The sequence below is a fragment of the Haliotis asinina genome, chromosome 5 (genome assembly GCF_037392515.1).
Source record: "Haliotis asinina isolate JCU_RB_2024 chromosome 5, JCU_Hal_asi_v2, whole genome shotgun sequence".
Lineage (NCBI taxonomy): Eukaryota > Metazoa > Mollusca > Gastropoda > Lepetellida > Haliotidae > Haliotis > Haliotis asinina.
In genome coordinates this window covers 23,032,387-23,054,435 of record NC_090284.1, presented here as the reverse complement: position 1 = coordinate 23,054,435, position 22,049 = coordinate 23,032,387, and the positions used below count along the sequence as shown (strand labels likewise).

Genomic DNA, 22,049 nt, shown 5'->3' with positions numbered 1-22,049 from the left:
CTCTACATTGTCTACATACTTGGCAGCTCTCAGCTCAGTCGTCACCATGGGAACAGGGACCAAGCTGACAAAAGTACCAGAGCTTCTTGTCTTACTACGCTCATTCAAGTTAAAAGATCAGCAACACAGATTTAGAGCTCCAGCTTGGGACCTAAACGTTGTACTCTAACATCTTACAAGTGATGCGTGTGAGCCACTCAATCGAACTTCAATTGAAATGCTGACTCAAAAGACGCTATTTTTACTTGCCCTGGCTACAGCTGCAAGAATGTCAGAAATTCATGCTCTAGTCTTTATCGAACCAAGTTGGATACAAGTCACCAAGAAGCAGCTCTTTTGGGTCTACGATGGGATTTCATCGCAAACAATCAACCGGATAGACTTTTCCTTATACCGGCCTTGTCTTCAATCTTGCTACCTCATGATACACAAGAATTAGCATTATGTTCATTCAGAGCATTGAAGATATACATTGCCCGTACCAAGTCGAGAAGACAGCGGTTCAAGCACCTATTTATCTCTATATCTACTGAGACACGTACGGTAGTGTCCCACAACACTATCTCAGTGTGCATCAGAGCTGTCACACTCAGACCATATAAAGCAGCAGGATTAGACCCTTCGCGAGCCTCTAACCCGCATGAAGTCAGGGCCCTAGCTTCTACACTAGTGCTACATGGAAATTATCTACTATAATGGAGAGCTGTTTTTGGAAGTCAAACATTACCTGCGAGAGAGAGCCACGGAGGACGTCACTGGCATTCATCAGTTTGGGCCACTTGTCATTGCTCAGCAACTAACATTTCCCCGAAGGCTATGACTTCACTCACCCAATTTATCACATGACTTGTGGAAGCTCTGCGGAGTATAATGGTGGAAAGTCCATGCACACGTCTTGAACGGACTAGCATGAGTGATTAGGACCCTGTACTCGTAATGAAGATACTTGTACATGAAGAAGGGTCGCAACTAGTCTTGATTGCGATATCTTGACATTTAGTTGCATCAGAAACTAGCAGGACGCTGGTTACTTTTGATGTCATCACGTGCCAGTCAACGAGGCCTTCTACGGAAGATGAGTTCTACTGGACTTCATCCCCCTCAAAATCTACAGTGAATGTTAGAAGAATAGGACTGAATTATCGCCGTTACAAGTTCCCACGTTAGGGGGGAATTACTGGATGTAATTTGGAACAGCCAGCAGAATCCAGCATGGTCTGACCCACCTCCATTTCCGTCGGATTCTGTAAGCAATTAAGCATGAGTCAGGTTTAAGAAAAATATGTAATTTTCTTTATAAAATTGATATTTTATACTTATCCTGACTCATGTCGAAAGCCCTCACTGTCACACTGAATTCTCATGTTCTCGTGTCGGGCAATTTTAGGAGAAAGTTAGTATCATGGCCGATCAGCTGACAACAGTAATTCATGGGTGAGTGTGAAGTTTACGTCCACTTCTTTTAGAAGGGAACTTTAAAGGATTTCATGTGTTCTGCTACCTTTGCCAGGAAAAGGAGATAAGCAATTAAGCATGAGTCAGGATAAGTATAAAGTATCCATTTTATTCAGAAAATTACATGATGTTTCTACGTGTCAATACGCAGCGAATAGTCTTGTAGTGTCCAGGAATCGGATACCAATTGATCATGTTTTTCAACCAGTCAGTTTACAGAACACAGTGACTTTTGGTTTACAATACTCAATGAAACACAGATTATAAACAGCTTTTTTATATGTAGGGTAGTGTTTCCTCCAGACCACGGAAAGGGTAGGTTGAAGCTTCTACGGAAAAGGCCACCCTCGTTTGAAAAGGGCACAAACCACAGTAAAACCCACAACAAAATGATCAGATTGAGCCTCATGTATTATTAACGTACAGTCTCCTTTGGTTTTTTCTAAGGAAGCTTTTCACAACAGCTTCCAAGTAGGTGTCATTGTGGCTGTCAGTGTTTAGGCTGATCATGAGATGCTTGTTACAGTTGCTGACTTTCAGTCTGTTCCTGTACTCTGTCACAACTAGCAAGTACCGGGCAGGGCGCAGTAAAAAGGGGCAGGGCGCAAGAAGAAAAGGGCAGGTTGCAGCGCCCTTCTAAAACACTCTGGAGGAAACACTATAGGGTGTACATGCTTCTAAAACCTCAGATTTGGACTGATGTTTAGATTATGATCAGCATTTTTCATTGAGAATTTAATGATCATTTCATTGAGCATTTTATGTTTATTACTTTTCGAGTTAGATTCCAATTCATCAGTTCACTTTTGAGACAAATGGACTGGAGTGTGGACTGAAGCAGTCAAGCATTGCCAATCTCTTACTTAACATCAAGACCCGTGAAGGTCCCGGGGTAGAATAGGTCTTCAGCAACCCATGCTTGCCATAAAAGGCGACTATGCTTGTCATATGAGGCGACTAACAGGATCAGGATGTCAGGCTCGCTGACTTGGTTGACACATGTCATCGATTCCCAATTGCGCAGATCGATGCTCATGTTGTTGATCACTGGATTGTCTGGTCCAAACTTGATTATTTACAGACTTAGAGTTGGAATATTGTGCTGAGTGAACTCACTCACTTAATATCAAGGCTATGTTGTATCCTGTTATAATCAGAAAATATTAATCTGTAACCAACTTTATGCTTAAAAGACCCTACCATTGTAAAATTGAATTAAACATACATTGTATATCTGTTCAACTGAAATAAGGGTTTGTTTCTCCCTTTGTTGTAGGATGTGTCATCTCCCGTAATGCAAACAGTCCTGGGAAAGGTCAAGGTCAGCCTCAACCCTGATGTTGACATCTCTCCTGCCAACACACTGACAATAGGTCATGACAATTTTCATCACAATAATGGTCATGCCGTCCGCTCCTATGTACTGGTCATCAAAGTAGTCTGCCCTGTCCGCCGCCATCTCCCCAATGGTGTCTGTAATGGAGATTTGTATGATTCAGGTGAGCTTTGAAGATACAACAGAGTTTGTAGAATGTCAAGTGGATGACCCTTGAGGGGATGCCGGGAAAGAAGTGGTTCTTGGTGTTCATTTGAAGAGATTTATCTGAGACTCTCTCTTCTCACTTCTCATGTCTCTCAACTCTGATAACACAAGTTCATCAGTGAAGAGATATTCTCATTAATGCTTATTACTTCAGTATTGCATTCACTGCAGTGTAACAAACCTTTAATCTTCTGAAATCACAAACTATATGTGGATGCATTTTTCACGAAATACCTTTTCCATGTTTGTCTGCAAGGATACCTGTTTTTGAATTCTAGCTAAATCACAGGACCAGGTTGTGACTGTAAATCACATGATAGGTTGTGACAATCACAGGATCAGGTGGGGACTGTGCCCTGGTAGAGTGCACCCTGACAATATGGGTCCTGCTGATGCTATCCTGATGGGTTGTGACAATCATAGGATCAGGTTTTGACTGTGCCCTGGTAGTGTGTACCCGATCACTATGGGTCCTGCTGATGCTATCCTGATGGGTTGTGACAATCACAGGATCAGGTTTTGACTATGCCCTGGTTGAGTGTACCCTCGTGTTGTCAACCATTGGTTTTCCCTGACTCTAACCTTGTACCTTGTCGGTAGTAAGCTGCAGCCAGGTTTTAACTTGATCTTGTCTTACAACTTAAACTATACCCTCTTGGTGTAAGTTACCTGCTAGACTAGATTGCTAGTGTTGGTCAGGTTTGAAGTTGTAGGACAGTGTGTAACATCAAAGAAAAATATTCCATTTTCTAATGAAGCCTAGTAACATAACTTTGTACAAGTGCAATTTTGTAATTTAGGAAATATTAAGACGTTTATTGCCATTGCTTTCAATAAGATGTAGGGTCTGTGAGGTAGCCTAATGGTTAAAGCATTCACTCATCACGCCAAAGACCAGGGTTCAATTCCCCACATGTGCACAATTTCTTAGACCTATTTCTGGTGTCCTTTGTCATATTGCTGAAATATTGCTAAAAGCAACTTGAAACAAAACACACTCAGAGACTCAGACCAAAAAAAAAAAAGAATATGGAAGATATCACCTTAATAAATAAATCATCACCTTAATTTGCCAGTCCTTATCGCCATGGTTACCAAATATGGGAGTTAAGACATGAAAGGGAACCATATTTTTTAAATGTATAAATGTTTGCAATATGTAATTTAAGTAATTGATGATGTGCTCCTTCTTTACAGATGAACCACCTCATAAGCGTAGGAAAAATGGCAAAACATTCTCCCATGATGAAGACTCCCTCCATTATGGGGCCGAACTAGTCATATATGATAAGCACAGACGCTGTCTGCTCACTGATGGAGACTACGAGGTGGCCCTACAGGACCTGGGCTCCCAACCTCTTCCTAAAGGACAGGCAGCATGGGAGACAGTCATGGATGGAAAGGTAACAGTGCCTGGTCCATTGTTTTTTCTCAAAATCAAATCAGTACCTCTTTAAAAGAGATTACTATCACTCTACATCTGTAATAATGATTTGTCTATTCTCCATTAAGCATAGAATACACATGTTAGATATTGTATCATATACCAAAGAAGAATGATGCACTTCTGTCCAACTATCAGACCCGTGAAGGTCCCAGGTAGAAAAGGCCTTCAGCAACCCATTCTTGCCATAAAAGGTGGCTATGCTTGTCGTAAGAGGTGACTAAGGAGATCGGGTGGTCAGACTCGCTTTCTTGGTTGATACATGCCATTGGTTCCCAATTGCGCAGATCAATGCTCATGTTGTTGATCACTGGATTGTCTGGTCCAAACTCGATTATTTACATACCATCGCCATATAGCTGGAATATTGCTGAGTGCAGCGTAAAACTCAAGTCACTCATGCACTCATTCACTGTCCAACTATCATCTCCTTTCACCATCATTGTTTTTCAGTATCAGATGCTAAGTTTTTTTTGACAAATTTAAATGAAAGTTAAAACTAAATTCACTCACTGATCCACAATTTGGAGCACAGTTTGCTATAAGGTGTAGCAGTTTCCTCTTCAGAGTTATGTTCCACAGACATGCCCCAATTAAGTGGTCAAAGGTTTTGAACTCAGATTTGGTCTGATTATATTTTTGGTTCATCGGTTTCATACCTCTCCTCGAAAGTAGGGTCTGTACATCTTACATTGTTTTGTACTTCCAGTGAACAACAATGTTTCATACCTTTTCGAATGATCTCATGGCTGTCAGATGACAGTAATTTTCACAACTGTCAACAGTCGTGACAGCCAAGAACAGTTGTACACTAGAGGCGATCTGTTTGGAACCAGAACACGAATATACACTTATTACCAGAAATCTTTTACCAGAAGTTAGCTGGGCCCTGTCTTGCATATCACAAGTTGGTGCACAGAGAAGGAGCCACGAACCAGCATGGTGCCTGTAAGGCATCACGTTCAGCTTTCATGAAATACTGTTCAACGTCTCCAAACCCTCTCACATAGTGTTATAACAATCATATCATGATGTTGATGTTTCCATACACAGGCAGTGGGACCATTTGAGGTTTTTAACAAATGTCCAACACTCAAGTTCAGCCTACGCTGGACAGAGACTGCTCAGGGTGCAGAGGACCATGCAAGTGTGAAGGCAGCTCAGGAAGAGTTCATCAACAACAACCAGCTCGCTAACCATATCCTGGATAACGATAACTCAGGTAGGCAGCTAGAATTCATGTGGTGCATTAATCATTGTTTGCCCAGCATTGTAGGAGTTGGTGAGACAAGAATGAATCATACAACTTTATGGATGCAATAAAGAAGAAGTTGTCAGCCATTAATTTGTATGTATTTGTATCCATAGATGATGTTAACAAGCATGACTTGGCTGGGCAGTCATTTGTTCCTCACATCCCAGGATATGTTCCTAGAGACCGCTTGTAGTGCAAGAGCTGACTTGTATTCAGATAGGCTTAGAACAAGGTGTGACTGCCTGATATTGTTTGTTTTGTTTGCTATTGGTTCTTCAGATCTAGACTTGATTATATTGGCAGGACAGTTATTACGTACTGTCTATAGAATTACAACACTTTCCGATGAACTTGACGTTGAATGAAAACTTCAGATTGTCAACTGTTTCATTCTCTTGTGATAGTCCAGCAACAGCAGCCATTCAAACATATGGTTTCCAAGATTTCAAAGTGCATCATACAAGCCTAGCTGAAAAATTGTTTGAACAATTTTACACCATTCATATCAGCAAACCTTTCAAAACATGGTGGTAGAAGTGGAGAGCATTTCCAAATTGTTGTATCTGTGACAAAATGATGTTTGATGGAATTCCCATTTTTTACTTGTACAGTATGTTCCCAGTGTTTGCGTTAATGCAGAAACCTGCATTTTTCACGAAAAAAAATAAAAACACATGTTTTTGATGCATGGATTCCTGTCGAATTAATTTTACAAAGTACCTAAAAAATGCAACATATAAAATCATTTTGAAATGATTCAGGATTGTAATGAAAATTTCACACACAAAAGATTTGGATCACATACTTATAATTTTTTTTCTGTACACCCTCGTACAAACCTTACTGCGAATACTGGTTCCTGTGGGTTTTTTTTTTTAAGTGAGCAATTGACTAACCTTTGCATGTGGGTTATCAAGTGTCACCTGTTGGGTAGGATGTGTTCACCTTTGACTATCAATGAAATTGATTGTGGTTTATGAACAACTGTCAACATCATCTCTGCTTTTAGACCGTCCTCCATATAGCTGGAATATTGCTGAGTGCGGCTCAACATTCTAGGCTTTTTAGAGTACTGAATGGATGGTGTGGTCTAGTTCTGTGATATTGATTGTGGGACATCATTGCACTTTCACATTGTGAACTGCACCAATCACAGGATTGCCGGGTTCAGGCTTATTTTTACAAACCTTCATGTCACTGAAATATTGCTGAATTTGATAAACACTTAACAGCAAACATTACTTCTTGGATGATGTTTCCAAACAAGTGCACATGATGTGAAAATTTAGGAGCTGATGTTACCTGACGTTTTTTTATGGCTGCAGGCCTAAATCTCCGTCAGTGGACTGGACAAAGGTGAAAACCTCCCAGCACAATACTTAAACATTGTTTGCTACATCCATGTACGTCTGCTGTTCAGGGAAACACAAGGACACTCCAGTCCACAGGTTGAAAGATTCCAATCAAACAACCCCCCGGAAGCGAAGTCGTATATTTTACCAGTTTCTGTACAATAACAACACAAGGCAGCAGACGGAGGCAAGGGAAGACCTCCGATGTCCATGGTGCTCAATAAACTGCATGCAACTCTACAGTCTACTCAAACACCTCCGCCTTGACCACGCCCGCTTCGACTTCCTTTATGTGGTGAGTCACATGGTGATGTCTTGGATATATCTTCCCAGTATTCCATCTTTTTCCAAAGAAGCATGTTTAGTTTGGTCATTTTTTTTAAATTCAGAAATAATTAATGTGAACCTATTCGTGAAGATCACATCATCTTCATTGGTCCTGTTGTTACACTACAGCGGAGGCTGCAACAGTTCAGTTCATTTCATTGAAAATCAGATCTGACACCTTAGTTTCAATTTTTGATAACCATTATCACCAGATTGATTTAATATTTGAAAACCTTTTTAAATTGTTTATATACGGCCAGAACGTCATTTTGACTCCCAACTCAAGTATTTCGGAGCACTGAGTTTAGGCAGAACACAATTGGTTGATGCCGGTCTAATCATAAAATGACAGTTGTTGTTAGTAACCCATGCCAAGTTGACAGCGATAAGAAAAGCCGACTCGGGGAGTTGTTACTGATTTTTATTTTCCCTCTATGAAGAATCGCTTTGAATATGATTGAAACGAGAGTCCAGTATTGAAAATCGAATCAGGTCTGGGTGAATTGTTGCAGCCTTAAACCTAACACTGGTTGTAACTGATAAACACGGAAAGTTGTTCAGCCAGATCTGGAAATGATCACTGAAGACATGCTGACTATATCAGGCAGGTGTTCATGTTAGGTAAAAATATGTTCTAAAATATAATGTACAGTTAAGATTATGAAAACGAAAAAAGATTTCAGATGTAACACATGGATATATAGGAATTACACTTTCCCAGTAAAATATAGATTCAAGTACTTTTAGATGGTTGAGTCCTACCCAGGCATGACTAAAGACAGCCTGCATGAAAACATCCTCTTTTTTTTTTTTGTTATTTTCTTTTTCTCAAAACATCACACAATAACTGTGGTCTTTTTCAGCCTCATTCCAAAGATGCCAGAATTGATGTGTCAATAAATGAACGTTACGATGGATCGTATGTGGGCAACCCACAAGATCTTCATTCCCACATTGGGTATGCATTCAGCCGCAATGGCCCAGTCAGGAGAACGCCAGTCACGCATGTGATCGTGTACAGGTGAGGGCAATGAAAGAGTTCACGTCAAAGTCAATCTTAAGATCAGATCCCTTCCTCTGACACAGGGCCCATCTGCAGAACAGTCTAACAAATCATTCATATTTTGGTGCCAAGTGAACTTTGATATCACAATCTTTATTTAGATTCGATGGATTAATCAACTAAGGTGTCAGCGTTAGCTGACATTTATGTTTAAGACATTTTTGTTCAGACATTGTTGTTTATGCAGAAGACCCGTGACCCATGAAGGTCCAGGGTAGAGTAGGCCTTCAGCAACCCATGCTTGCCAATGCCATAAAAGGCAACTATGCTTGTCATAAGAGATGACTAACGTGATCAGGTGGTCAGGCTCGATGACTTGGTTGACAAATGTCATCGGTTCCCAATTGCGCTGACTTGGTTGACAGATGTCATTGGTTCCCAATGCTCATGTTGTTGATCACTGGATTGACTGGTACAGACTCGATTATTTACAGACCACCACCATATAGCTGGAATATTTCTGAGTGTGGCGTAAAACTAAACTCTCTCACCCACTACAATCAGTATGTTTTAACAACCTGTTTGGTTGATCTTTTCAACAGTTTATCATTTACTGGCAAACAAGGATAAGTTGGGCACTGACCTGACAATTAGCATGATGTGAGTGCCGCCCACTGGCGCTTGCCATTGTGAGTGAAGGGGCCCCAAGTTGTGCATGATGGAAGTATAGTGCAATGGGTGAAGCATGACAGTCTTATGAGCAAGGCATGTGCAGCTGCACACGCAATCAATTTCATCGTCATGCACTGCATGTGCACAAGCCTACATCTGCTCTCCCTTTCACAAACCAAATGGGTTTTCACATTTATGTGCTCTTCCTACTTCTTGTAAGGTGTACTCGGCGCCAGTTCAACCGATCCTTTCTTTTTGCCAGTAAGTCACCAGATTAGACCTCAATGCAAGGTTGGCTAAATATGACAGTGATGGACAATGTATACTAGACAATTGATGAACATTTCACCGATGCTGATGCCTTGTGTTTAGACCCAAGCGCCCAGAGGCATCACTCACAGAGTTCATGGAACCTGAGAATGACATTCAGATCAACCGCCAGTTTGTTCAGGGACATAATAGGTGAGGATACGCATTTATTTGCAGATTGGTTGTCTAGGGACAGCTGTAAGTTTGGCCTTGATTGTGATCTGACAAATTTATCCCAGTTGTATTTATCATTGTTCATGCTATTGATCACTGGAGAGTCTGGACCATGCTCAGTTATATACAGACTGCCATGTATTGGAATGTTGCGTAGTGTGGCATTGAATAGTGAACACACAATTCAAAAGCTTAGAACACTTTGCAGTATTATTAAACTTGAATGTAGTATTCGTCCTTCACTATTGTACTCTGATATGCAAGAAAATTGGCTTTGGATCTAATGCTGGAAGTGGAAAATAAATGTGTGTTTTACGATGGAGACTGCACATTCACACAGTAAGAGACATGTTACAACTTGAGAAAAAAAAGTAAAATTTGTGCGTAGTGATTACTGGCACGATACACTATGATCAGCTGGCTGTGTGGTGAATGCAGTCAGGTTTATGATTGGCAAGGGCAGAGAGATTTTATGTGTGTTTCACCTATTCTGGTTTTGCTGTTTCAGACTGTATTATCACCTGGTTACTTGTGCACCAATCCGACCTCAGGAGATTGACTTCGACAACGAAGCAGAAAATGACCCTCTTTGGCTCAGACAGAAGACAATAAATGTATGTTGCTTTTTCAGCTTACACATATATCTTTGTATTACATAGTTGAAGTCACTGATGATCCAGGTATCTAAGGTGCAAAAGATCATCTTATTTTGGGTTTGTCCTCCAGTATTAACTTGGAGTAACACAGTTCATAGAAAGAAACTTTAAACTAATTCAGCTAAGGGCTGTGGCAGGCACACCTTGGTATAGTGCAAAATCATTCAGTTTTATGCTAATTTAGTCACAGATGATCATACTATACTGTTATGTCAGATGATCATACTGTTGTGTTGTGTCCCAGATGATCATACTGTTGTGTTGTGTCACAGGTGATCATACTGTACTGTTATGACAGATGATCATACTGTTCTGTTATGTCACAGATGGCCATACTGTTCTGTTATGTCATAAATGACATGTCATTGGTTCACAACTGCACAGATTGATGCTCATGCTATGAATCACTGGATTGCCTGGTCCAGACTCGATTATTTATTGAATATGGTTGGAATATTGCTGAGTGTGGCTTAAAGCTAAACTCACTCACTCACTCACTTTCTCACTCACTCTGTTATGTCACAGCTGATGATACTGCTGTGTTGTCACAGATCATCATACTGTTGTGTTATGTGAAAGATGATCATACTGCTGTTTTATGTTGCAGATCATCATACTGTTGTGTTATATCACAGATCATACTGTTGTGTTATGTTGCAGATCATCATACTGTTGTGTTATGTCACAGATCATCATACTGTTGTGTTATGTTGCAGATGATCATACTGTTGTGTTGTCACAGATCATCATACTGTTGTGTTATGTTGCAGATCATCACACTGTTGTGTTATGTCATAGATCATTATATTGTTGTGTTATGTTGCAGATGATTGATGAGTTCACGGATGTCAATGAGGGGGAGAAGGAGCTCATGAAGCTATGGAACCTCCATATCATCAAACATGAGTATGATGCTTCACACACACTCCAGTTCTTCTTCCCTCTTACTTGTCCCTCTTGCCGACATTACTGGAATGTTGTTAGAAAAAAACACGCAAAATAATGTCATCTCGCTTGCTCGCTCGCTCACTGATTCAGTTTTCAGAATAATTTTCATGGCCAATATAATTTTAAAGGGCTAGTGTTGAATCCTAGTGGTTCAAGCGTTTGCTTGTCATGTGGATTCTTCACATGGTCACAGTGTGTCAGGTGTCCCTTGTTGTGATTTTGCTGAGATATTGCTTAAAGCAACATAAAACTCACTATATTTTGCTGTCAAAGGGAGGGCCAATCCACTCTCTTCTAAGTACTTGGCTGAAGGAAACATCTTTCCAATGCAAAGCCTTTCCTATTTCTTTGTTCCCAGGTACATTGCAGACTGCCAGCTCGGCACAGCATGCAAGACATTCATTGAGGAGAACGGGAAGACTGTTATAGAGAAGAATCTGTGTAGAAACTTCATGCTGCACATGGTCAACTTGTTTGACTTCAGCCTCATCAAGCCAGACCTCGTCCATAACATCATGGGCCAACTAGAGATAATGAAACAGAAGATCAGGCTGGAAAGTACTTCTTGAGGAGAGTCCCTTGTGCTTAGTGTTTGATCGTTACTGTTGGACCAAGAGTCAAGCTGAACGGTGTGGAGAGTTCAGAAAGGACAAAATGTGTTCCTTCTGAAAATATAGGATGTGACCTTGACATGAAGAAATCCCAGTGAATGAATGAAGATTTTGCAAGTGTGCGCAGCCATCATGCAAATGAATTCAATGAACTTTTGGAATACCTTTTTGTATGGTTTATATGCAGAAGAAGCAACAAACGGATATCGCAGGATGTTTTTCAAATTGCTAATAGGATTCGAAGCAGATGACGCTGTCATTTGGACAAATGGGAGAAGTGCTGCTTGCACAGGTGTACATATTGTATAAAGCATTGCATCTTTCAAGATGCGGTGCTGAAGGTTAGATGGGTTAAAGCTGTCTGGACCTTGAGTTGTCCATTTGCATGAAATGATCGGAGCAGTACCACTATTACTGAATATATACTATGTTCAGATTATCATAATCCTTGTGACCATAATCACTTGATTGTCACGAACAGACTGAGTCACAATATTATAGCTCTCAGACCATTGGTCATTACAACCACATCGCTCTAGTAAAGAATTATTTAATATTTTTATCAGTTACATCTTGTACATAGAACATGGGATTTGCACATAGTGAGGTATGTTTGGGGATTGGGGGAGGGGTTGGTTTGTGTTTTGGGATATTTTTTTTATTGGGGGTGTTTCATTTCTAGTTTGTGAAGTTTAACTCTTGGATTCAGAATTTGATCAATTTTCCTAGATACACTATTCCCCAGTTGTCCGAAGTGCACATATCTCACTTTTTTCATGAAACATCATCAATGGTAGACTTGCTGAATAACTCATAGACAGCTGTGTGTTGGAATTGTGAAATAAACAGCAGTGTGACAGCTGTCAATAGTCACATGCAAAATATTATCCAGTTGAACAATTCCCACCCTTACAGTCTATATCATATTTTTTAGTAAGTATTATTATGTTTTGGATATTTTTGTTGATCATTCACTGAGACCCAACATGAAAAACAGGAAACTGAAATATATTGAGGTTAGTTTGCTGATATAGTTTAATTATTTGTAAAAAAGTATAATGTGTCTCAAACTACTTTCAATTAGTTTCACCATTGTGAAATTGGAAATACATAGCAATCTGCAGTTTGAACCAATTTAGAGCAACTCACTAAGAGGTATTCAGCAGTTAGAATAACAGGAATACATGACAGTTTCTATGGATAATGACTTCATAGTGCTTGGCCCACCAAATACAGCAGTGAGAGTTAGCTCTGAAACATTTTATGAAGAAAAATACAAATTTTTCACAATAGTTGTATTGTAATATGTATTCCAATTTCAAACCATGATCCGATCTCAAGTGTAGGGACTGTGATAGTGGTTTTGCTTCTGTTATTTATTGCAAATGTTTCAGTGTGCAAGAATGTTTTTCAAATGTTACTTAGTCAACAATGCATTGATGATTTATGTGGGACTGATCAGCTGTACCTAAGCACTGTTCAGTTATCAGTGGTATATTGTAGAACGCCAGATCAAAAACTGACTGTAAAAATTCTTCATCCAGGTTATTCTGGGATGACATTCAGTAAATATATCTGGTTGAAGTGGATGAATTTGCCCGATCTCGTGACTACAGTAGTGTCGCTGTCTTTCAGTGAGAGAAATGTACGATAAGATGTATTTTTGTTCAATTCGTCTGAAGTAGGATAAGTAAAAGCAAAACATGTGACTACACTGGGCCTGATCGGTCCTTCCAGCCGCAAGGACTCAATGGATTGTAGGCTGAAATATCCGTTTCACGTTATCTACTGAAGTAGGATAAGGCACAACTTTATAGGGCTGCAACGATTCGGTTCGATTCATTGAAATTCAGTCTGACGCCTTAGTTTCGGTTTTTGATGGCCATTATCTTTGTTTCAGTTCAGTATTTTAATACCCATTTAAATTAATTCCACACAGCGAGAAAGTAATTTTGACTCAAACTCGAGCCGTTTGGAGCTCAGAAATAAGGCAAAGCATGACTGGCTGATGCCAAGATAATTATCCAATGGGAATTGATGTTAGTAGAAGTCTCCAATGGATTTCGTGATAAAACAAGCTGACCATGAGAGTTAAAGAAATAAGATGTTTTTACTTGTTTGAAGAATTGTATCAAAAATAATCTAAAAACAAATTGAAGTCAGGGTGAATTGTTGCAGCCCTGTGGCTTTTGCACCAAAGACAAGGATTTGATTTTCATATGGGTACAGTGTATGGAGTTGATCTTGGGTTCACAGTTGGAATATTGGTTAAGTGTCTCGACTCAATGTAACCCTGAGCACTAGAACACATGTATGTGGTCACCCAGATGATGGATGAGAACATGTATAACCTTGACACATGGGGTTAGGGTTGAATGAAGTCATAACTTTGACTTAACTGGATGCTTGAGTGAGCTATGAGGTATATTATATACTCTTTACACAATGTTTCTAGTTTTCTACTGTAGGGGATTTAGAAAGAAAATCTGGCTGCATTTATGGCTTAAATTTGCTCTGGACATAAACCATCAAAGCTTGTTTAGGGATGGCAATGTTCAGCTGATCCGTGGATGATGTTTCAGAATTTTTAATTGAAATGTTAAGATTTTCATCTGAGGAAAGCTTTTCTTGTTGCCATCCCTGCACGTTCCGGTACCAGTTTACATGGGAAAACTAACTTGAAGTCAGTAGCCCTAGATAAATAGTGGAGATCAGTCTAGAAATAACATGCCTGGCAGTCTAATTATAAGCAAGTCAGATGGTCTGATGTATGTGCCACTATTTCATCATGGAAGATGCTGGCCAATATTTGTAATCTCATTCTAGGGTAGATATTAAATCTTACAATCATGAACCTAACTGTTTCTTTCAGGCAACAGTCACGTGTAAGCAGATTCAAAGTTTTCACTGTCAACACTGGTCATATGGTCAGTGCTTCAGTGAATGTTATTTTTCTGAAATATGGTTGGTAAAGTTTATGAGAATTTCACCAATCTCATCTGTTATGTACGTTGCCAATTACAGACAGGAAGCTATGTATTAGCACAGTAAGCGAATCGGATTCAGAAATATGACGTTTTTGTCTGAAATTTCTACATTGTGTTCATCTGTGATGCTGTTTTCAAGGGGTAGTTCAGATCTAAAAGATTGCTTTCTTTAACTGAGGTATTATGAAGGTTAAAGCAGATCTGGTGTTGTCACTATTTGGGCTGATAGAGTTTACAGGTTGATTTCTATCTGTGTCATGCTTGCGCAACTGCTCCTTACCCTGTCACCCAAAATGGCAGCTGAGTCACCATCAACCTTGTCACAATACTGCCTGGGATTTGCAGGATTGCCTAACTGTGAGATATTGCCTGACTGTAGACTGAGTTTAAGCAAGCAGGGATTGGGAAAGGCAGGGGCTATAGGCCATTTTGCACATTAGAATGAAAAATGGCCCTTAAAATTTGAAAGTTTACCTTTACATCATGGGCAGTGGCCCATTCTAAATTCAGATAATGGCTGATAATTTTGAAAATGGCCCATTGTCAAAGATCTCTTTCCCAGTCCTTGAGCAAGATACAGGTATACTTTAATAGGCGTCTTCGTTCAAATGTGCTCAGAGTTGAATAAATCATTCAGCCAATAACTGACTACTCAGATGAACGAAAGGGCTTATAGTTACGGAATTTCCTGATATGTTGGAGGCCAAAGAGCTTGGGGAAGAAACCGTACCTCCTGTTAGGCCTACGCACCTCAGTGACTGAAACGGATGCTCTCTATTCATCCATGATGACCTCTAAGTTAGACCAGGCCAATTTTATCAAAATTTTCCGTGTTCGAGAAGTAATATCGGAATGTTAATATGTAAAGGAGCAAGACTTCTACTTCTAAAGGCAGTTTGTTTGACACTAGAACACCTGTATCTGTTCTCAAACTTTAGACAAAAATGTGTAAACCGAATATAAAATTGGTCAGGCCTTAGTTTGAATTGGAGTTGTCAGCTTGAAATGCAGTCTAAGTAAACTTATCCTCAGTAGTTTTCATTACACTCCACTACTGAGTCTAACGAAACCTTATTGGAGGTCGCGTCAGGTAACCTTTGAGATTGACCAATCAGAACATGGCTTACCAAATCGTGAAAGTGCACATTCGCACATACCTTTTGAATTTTTTATCTTGAAAAGGTTTGTACCCGAACTATTCCGAATGCTATTTAGCGTACACTCTCTTCCGGGTGATGCACACTGCGTAAATACAACCATGACAACGGCGAGGAAACAGTCGCTGAAAAAAGTGTTTTTGGCAATATTCAAGAATGTTATCTTGCGGAAATATTAGCTAATTTTCAACAGAAACCCCAAGGCGTATATACTGCAGATCAAATTACTGTGTTATATGCGGATTTTTGTTTGTGGAGAGACCTGTGTCAGTGACGTGAATGTTTTGAAAGTCCCTCCGATCACTAAATAGTAGCCGTTGTCTGATTGGTTAAATTTATTTAACCGTCTTGTGTTTGATTGGACGGTCAATGGTCGCTCAAAGGTTACCTGACACGACCTTCTACTACGTTTTGTTCGACTCAGTGGTGGAGTGTAACGAAATACACTGAGACTAAGTTTACTTAGACTGACTGAAATGACTCTGAATGTCTAAGAAATAAAGCAGATGAATTCACAATTTTCAGTATGATGGGAGAGGAAGATCTTAGATATTATCGCCAATATTTGGTGTAGTTTGACAGACTGTTTATTGTTTGCATCACAAGAAACAGATTCCTCCATCTATTGTGTTTCAATCCATCATCTGAAGGGATGTTATTTGGTTCCTTGTTTCCAAAACAACAGGTCATTTGTTTGAGCAGGTTGAAAGAGTTAACAAGCGGACATGCTCAGGGAGGTACATACCCTTCATATGCAATTGGATAGAGTGCCATAGACATTTAACTAAACATTCAGATATATTGCTGCTCAAAATGAATGTATGGAAACTACATGTTTTTAATTTATTTGAAGGTTAGACATGAAGAAGGCATACTATCGAAAAATGTTTTCATTTGGGAATGCTCTGTATGTGAAACATTTTTAATTTCCTGCACAAGCCCAAACCAACTTTGCCCTCATACTAAATGACCTGTTTAACATCTAGAGCCACACCATATAGGTCATCTGTGTTATTTTCAGAAAAAAAAACAAACTTTCTACTCCTTTGGACAGGTATTTATTTATTTAACTTCACAACAGATACCTTCACACAGGAAGTCATTCATCTGTGTCATACCCATAGAAGTGCCATATTTTATAGAAGTGTCATTGTTAGAGTGATGGTTACCATGGTTACATTGTGATTATGTCTTGTATGAAAATGTCCCCTAACCACTGCCACAATGATGATTGATTCCTCATCCGTTCGAACATATTCTTCATGTTCATCCAAGAAAATCCTGATGCACAACATATGCTGAAGAGCATGACAACCAACTTGAAGGCGTGTAATAATCTTCCCTGGTAACCGAATTTTAGGCCTGTGAAATTAAGTGTTCTGAAAGTCTTCTGAGATACGGATAATGTCATAACATTTGACATTTGTTTTTGGTGTATTAGCTGTCTCACTAATTTTGTTTGAAACCTTTAATAATTACAACCTTAAAACTTGATGGGCATTATGTGATTTAGCTGGAAAGTATTTTAATACTGAGATGTGTGACTGAAAAATAGATGCGCATAGTTGAGGTTAGTTGCCCTTCCAGGTTAGGAATGGACGAAGAGCCATGTAAATTATATCGCCTTTGTATCCACTGCTGGTTTATTTTCAGAATGCTTTTGTTTAATTCCAGTTTCTCACTAAAGATCTTTCAGTCCTTTTTATGATTAACAGGGTGAAGTGGTTGGCATGTTTTTCAGTACAGATTGATCTAGTTACTATCCATCCAACATTGATGTTTTTATATGAAACACGCATCACTTCGTACCAGTTACAGGCAATACTGCTATTTGTTTAACCCTGCCATGTGATCCAGTGAGCACATCCATTTATACCAGGATTCCATTCCTCAAAGTGATGTTAGCACTAATAAGACTCTCATTGAATTACAGGTCAGTGCTAACATTACTTTGTTGAAACGTCCCAGGTTCAAGCACAAGACAACAGCCATAATTTTGAGATTTTTCTGTCTTGATATTAAACATGTGTCACAGATACATCTAAGGTTAAACATCCATATTATTCAGTGTTCATATGTTATTGGTTTTGAAGACCAGTGAATATCAGTTTGAAGAGTTTAGTCAAGTGATGTATTGATGTTGTTTATCCCAAGACAAATGGTATGACAAGGAATGGAAGTAGATGCATCCATATATGATCACCAGTAAGGTCAGCTTGGTCCAGTTGTCTTGGTGTTGCAGTTCTGCATCCTGATGAATAACAACATATTCCATCTAGGACGATGCAAAGTCATCCGAAACTATCCTCATCACCATGGATACCCATTCAAATCCTGTCCTTACTTCATCTCAATGGATGCCAAGCAGATTCAGACTTTCCGTCACATTGGATACCAAATCATGATGGGCCTTCTCCATCCTTGATGCAATGTCGAGCTGGTCCTTCCTTATCCCCATGGATACCATGCAAAGCCAGTCCTTCCCTCATCAACATGGACATCAGGCAGATTCAGACCTTCCTCTGTCACTTTGGATACCAAGTCATACCGGTCCTACATCACCATGGACACCAAGTCATGCTGGTCGTTCTTTTATCACCATGGATACCATGCATTCATGTTGTGACAGGCATGTACACCCAATACCTCAATACTATCAATGTGCCACAGATCAGAACCATTCCACACATTCAGGGCAGAAATGGGATTATTTTATTGAGATTGTCTATTTTAGACATCCATAGCTACTACCATGTGCCACCTATACTGTGACGCAAGCAGCAGGGATTCATCGTATCATCCTCCTTCATGATTGTAACCCTTGTCTTGTCATTCTCCATCCGTGGACCGTTCTGTTGTGAGCTGGAAACAAGGTAGTTGGGATAGGAGACAGGAAACATCTCTGAGGCCAGACCAATTTTATTTCTTGTTACATGTATCCTCTGGCAAGAATTGGGAAAGGCATTGGCCATGGACCATTTTGCACATTAGTGTAAAAAGTGGCCCATTAAAATTTTGAAGTTTACTATTGATACAAGGGCAGTGGTCCATTCAAAATTAAGAAAATGTCAGATAATCCTGAAAATGGTTCACTTACAAAGTTCTCAAGTGCAATCACTGCTCCAGTATTATTGGGGTTTTTTCTTTCAAAAAAAGAAAAATTATTCAAGAAAGAGCAAATTTATTCTTTTAGAATGGTCTTGCCCCATATACCCTTCAAAATGTTTTTTAAATGGAATATTACTTTGATTGGTGATAATTTTATTATTGTCTATTTATTTTTTTAATTTCCTTTCCTTCCTTTAGGTTTTCTGACAACAAGAATCTGTAAAACAAGGAATAAAATTGGACAGGCCTGATGTAATATGATTATTACTCTCTTCGTAGTACCCCATTGTTGCAGTTGTTTATTATACACATACCACAACTGATTTTATTAAATTACTTACCTCTGAAATATTGACATGACCAGCATAAAACTTAAATTTAAAGCTCAAAGTACTTCTATATGCTAGACATTAACTTGCTACCTGGTGCCATTGTACAATACAGTCTTAGTGCTAAGACTGTTGTGAGTCTATGCTAAGGTATTGGAGTTATAATCACCTTATCGCTAATGCTAAGATCACTTTGAGCAGTGGCAACTGATCTTTGATATCACCAAGAGACCCAGTGTGGAGTTTACTGTGAATAGCAACCAAGAAACCCTTTTGAGCTACACTTTAATAAATCATGATTTTTTTTAGTGTACATGTAATTAAATCCAAAACACACCCTGTAACAGCACTTACAACTTACTTGTTTGTAACCACGGTAATAAGAACATATGCCTCTATGTTATTATTGTTAGCTCTGTGGAGAAAGTGTTCTCCTATAACACATTTGACCTCAGTTCTACTCCTGCACAACATGTTTTACATGAATTTTGTGTCCACCACCCATAACTGCTGTAACTTGTTGTAAGAGGCAACTAACAGCATAAGGTGATCAGGTTCACTGACTTGGTTGACATGTGATTGATTCCCCATTGTGCAAATTGATGCTTATGCTGTTGATCACTGGATTGTCCGGTCCAAATAACCGCCACCATATAGCTGGAATATTGTTGAGTGCGGGATAAAACCAAACTCATTCACTCCCTCAATACTGCTGTAGGTTGCCCAGGACATTTGGCCATCTGGTAATGGTGAAACAGTGTCCTGATCTGATGCTATCTTGTTCCCAGCAGCACTCACTGACCAGTCTCTGTGTCCCGTGTCCTATGTTAGATGTGTGTGCATGTGTGCGCCATAAGAGCGTGCTAATCATAATGGCATTGTCACTTATCATCTTGACTTGTGGCAGCAGATTTTCTTGCAAACTGTTATTTGTTCTGTATTGTTATAAAAAAAAATCAATCTAAACAGCATCCAAATGGCACTTTTTATATGCAGCTGGTGTTGTCAGTTCAGAAGCAATTTGTATGAATACATGCATACAGTGTGTACGCTCTTGTGCAGCCTGAGTACTCAGTAGCCATACATTTGTCCACAGGCCATTAAATTCATGATTTATCTGTTATTTCACTGTAGCAAAGGGAACTGTTATAGTCATCATGCCCAAATTGACAGAAATGTCATGCTCAGGAAAAAAACAAATCCACAAATATTGGTACTGCACAACTAGTTGTATATTATTAAATAATGTGCTGATAACCAAATAGGTCTTCTGGTCCAGATTTGTGACTGGTTAAATGCATGTCATCATACCCAGACACCGTGGATCTTTCCTCACAATGTCAATCAATTGCTTGTCTTGTTTAACTCTTCATTATTTGCAGATCACTGCAGGCGGTGGGGTAGCCTAGTGGTTAAACAGGTAGCTTGTTGTGTCGAAGGCCCGGGTTCAATTCCCCACGTTGATACGATGTGTGAAGCCCATTTCTTGAGTCCCCTGTCGTGTTATAGCTGAAATATTGCTAAGAGCGGCGTAAAACCATCCTCGCTCGCTACAGCCCACTGTCATATAGCTGCAATATAGCTGAGGACAGTGTAAATTTGTAAAGACTGCTCAACCTTTATGGAACTAACAAACTTGAAATGTGTAAAATGAATACCATCACAGGTATTTGCACCTTCTTGTGTCCATCCTGGTTTTAAATGTTTTGCTTTCTTTGCAGTGAAATAACCTTGAATATGTTTTTATTGCTTGTGGACATGCTGTTGGCACATGGGGTTGCAATAGTCATGGTTACGATGAGTTAAATATTGGATTCATATCAGTCTCTTTAACAATGTTTGGATTAATTGTGTATTTGTCAGTGGTAGACATGTGAATTGCAGTGTCGCGGGTATTGTCCCCCACATGGTGTGTGTATATTCTCTGTTTTCATGGATTCATCAGAAACAAACGTTATGAAACAAAAGCATTCTCTTATTCCAATAATCTGAAGAATTGTTACATTTGTCTGTTGTAATCAATGGATACTATGAAACTTATGAGGTGTTTAATTCTTGTTGTTTTGGTTAGTTTGAATTTAATAATTGTTAGTAAATCCACTGATATGTGAATGGCAAGTATTTTGAGCATGTGGAAATTTCATATTCGTTGACTTTGCTTGTTGTGAAAAGAGAACAAATGTTTGAAACTGTAAATTTTTCTATCCATATATCCCTTGTAAAAATTGGGTGAGTCATTATGCATGAAGATGTTATGCCTCCATTGAACATTCAAAGCATTGATCATGTGACACATTCATAACATTGATCATGTGATCAAGTCATGTGACTGCTGCAGAATGCCCTGTGTTCATTTTGCACATTTCAAGACAATGTACAGAGTTTTTGGACCATTGTTTAAATTTTTATCATTAAACTTTTCATATGAAATTCATATGTGTTGTTTGTTTATGAAAATATGGATATCACTGCATCGCAATGGTTTGACTCACAAATGGAAATCATGTGTCAGGACTCGCTCACTCAATAAGTTATATAGTGTAATCTTTGGAGCCGCTGATTCAAGAAAGAAAAAAAACGAAAAGAAGTGTACACTTTATACTCAACCGATATCTGAACCCACAGAGAAAATGTTATGGAAAAAAGTTTCTCAAAATTTTGTTTCATCAAGATCAGTGTAAAGCAGAAAATAAAAGCAAACAAAATAACATGCTTTCAA

The 22,049-nt window shown here is 39.2% G+C and overlaps 1 protein-coding gene across 1 annotated transcript in view; it reads left to right on the top strand.

The window, feature by feature from the left end:
- Positions 1–16,927, top strand: part of LOC137283509 (polycomb protein SUZ12-like) — a 57,153-nt gene extending 40,226 nt beyond the window's left edge. Inside the window, exons 7-15 of the mRNA XM_067815049.1 lie at positions 2,732–2,954; positions 4,196–4,401; positions 5,496–5,664; positions 7,118–7,344; positions 8,240–8,397; positions 9,424–9,513; positions 10,043–10,148; positions 11,017–11,096; positions 11,497–16,927. Of these exons, the coding sequence (XP_067671150.1) occupies positions 2,732–2,954; positions 4,196–4,401; positions 5,496–5,664; positions 7,118–7,344; positions 8,240–8,397; positions 9,424–9,513; positions 10,043–10,148; positions 11,017–11,096; positions 11,497–11,707 (1,470 nt within the window). The 3' untranslated portion in view covers positions 11,708–16,927. The remainder of the gene's footprint in view (positions 1–2,731; positions 2,955–4,195; positions 4,402–5,495; positions 5,665–7,117; positions 7,345–8,239; positions 8,398–9,423; positions 9,514–10,042; positions 10,149–11,016; positions 11,097–11,496) is intronic.
- The last annotated feature ends 5,122 nt before the right edge of the window (positions 16,928–22,049 follow it).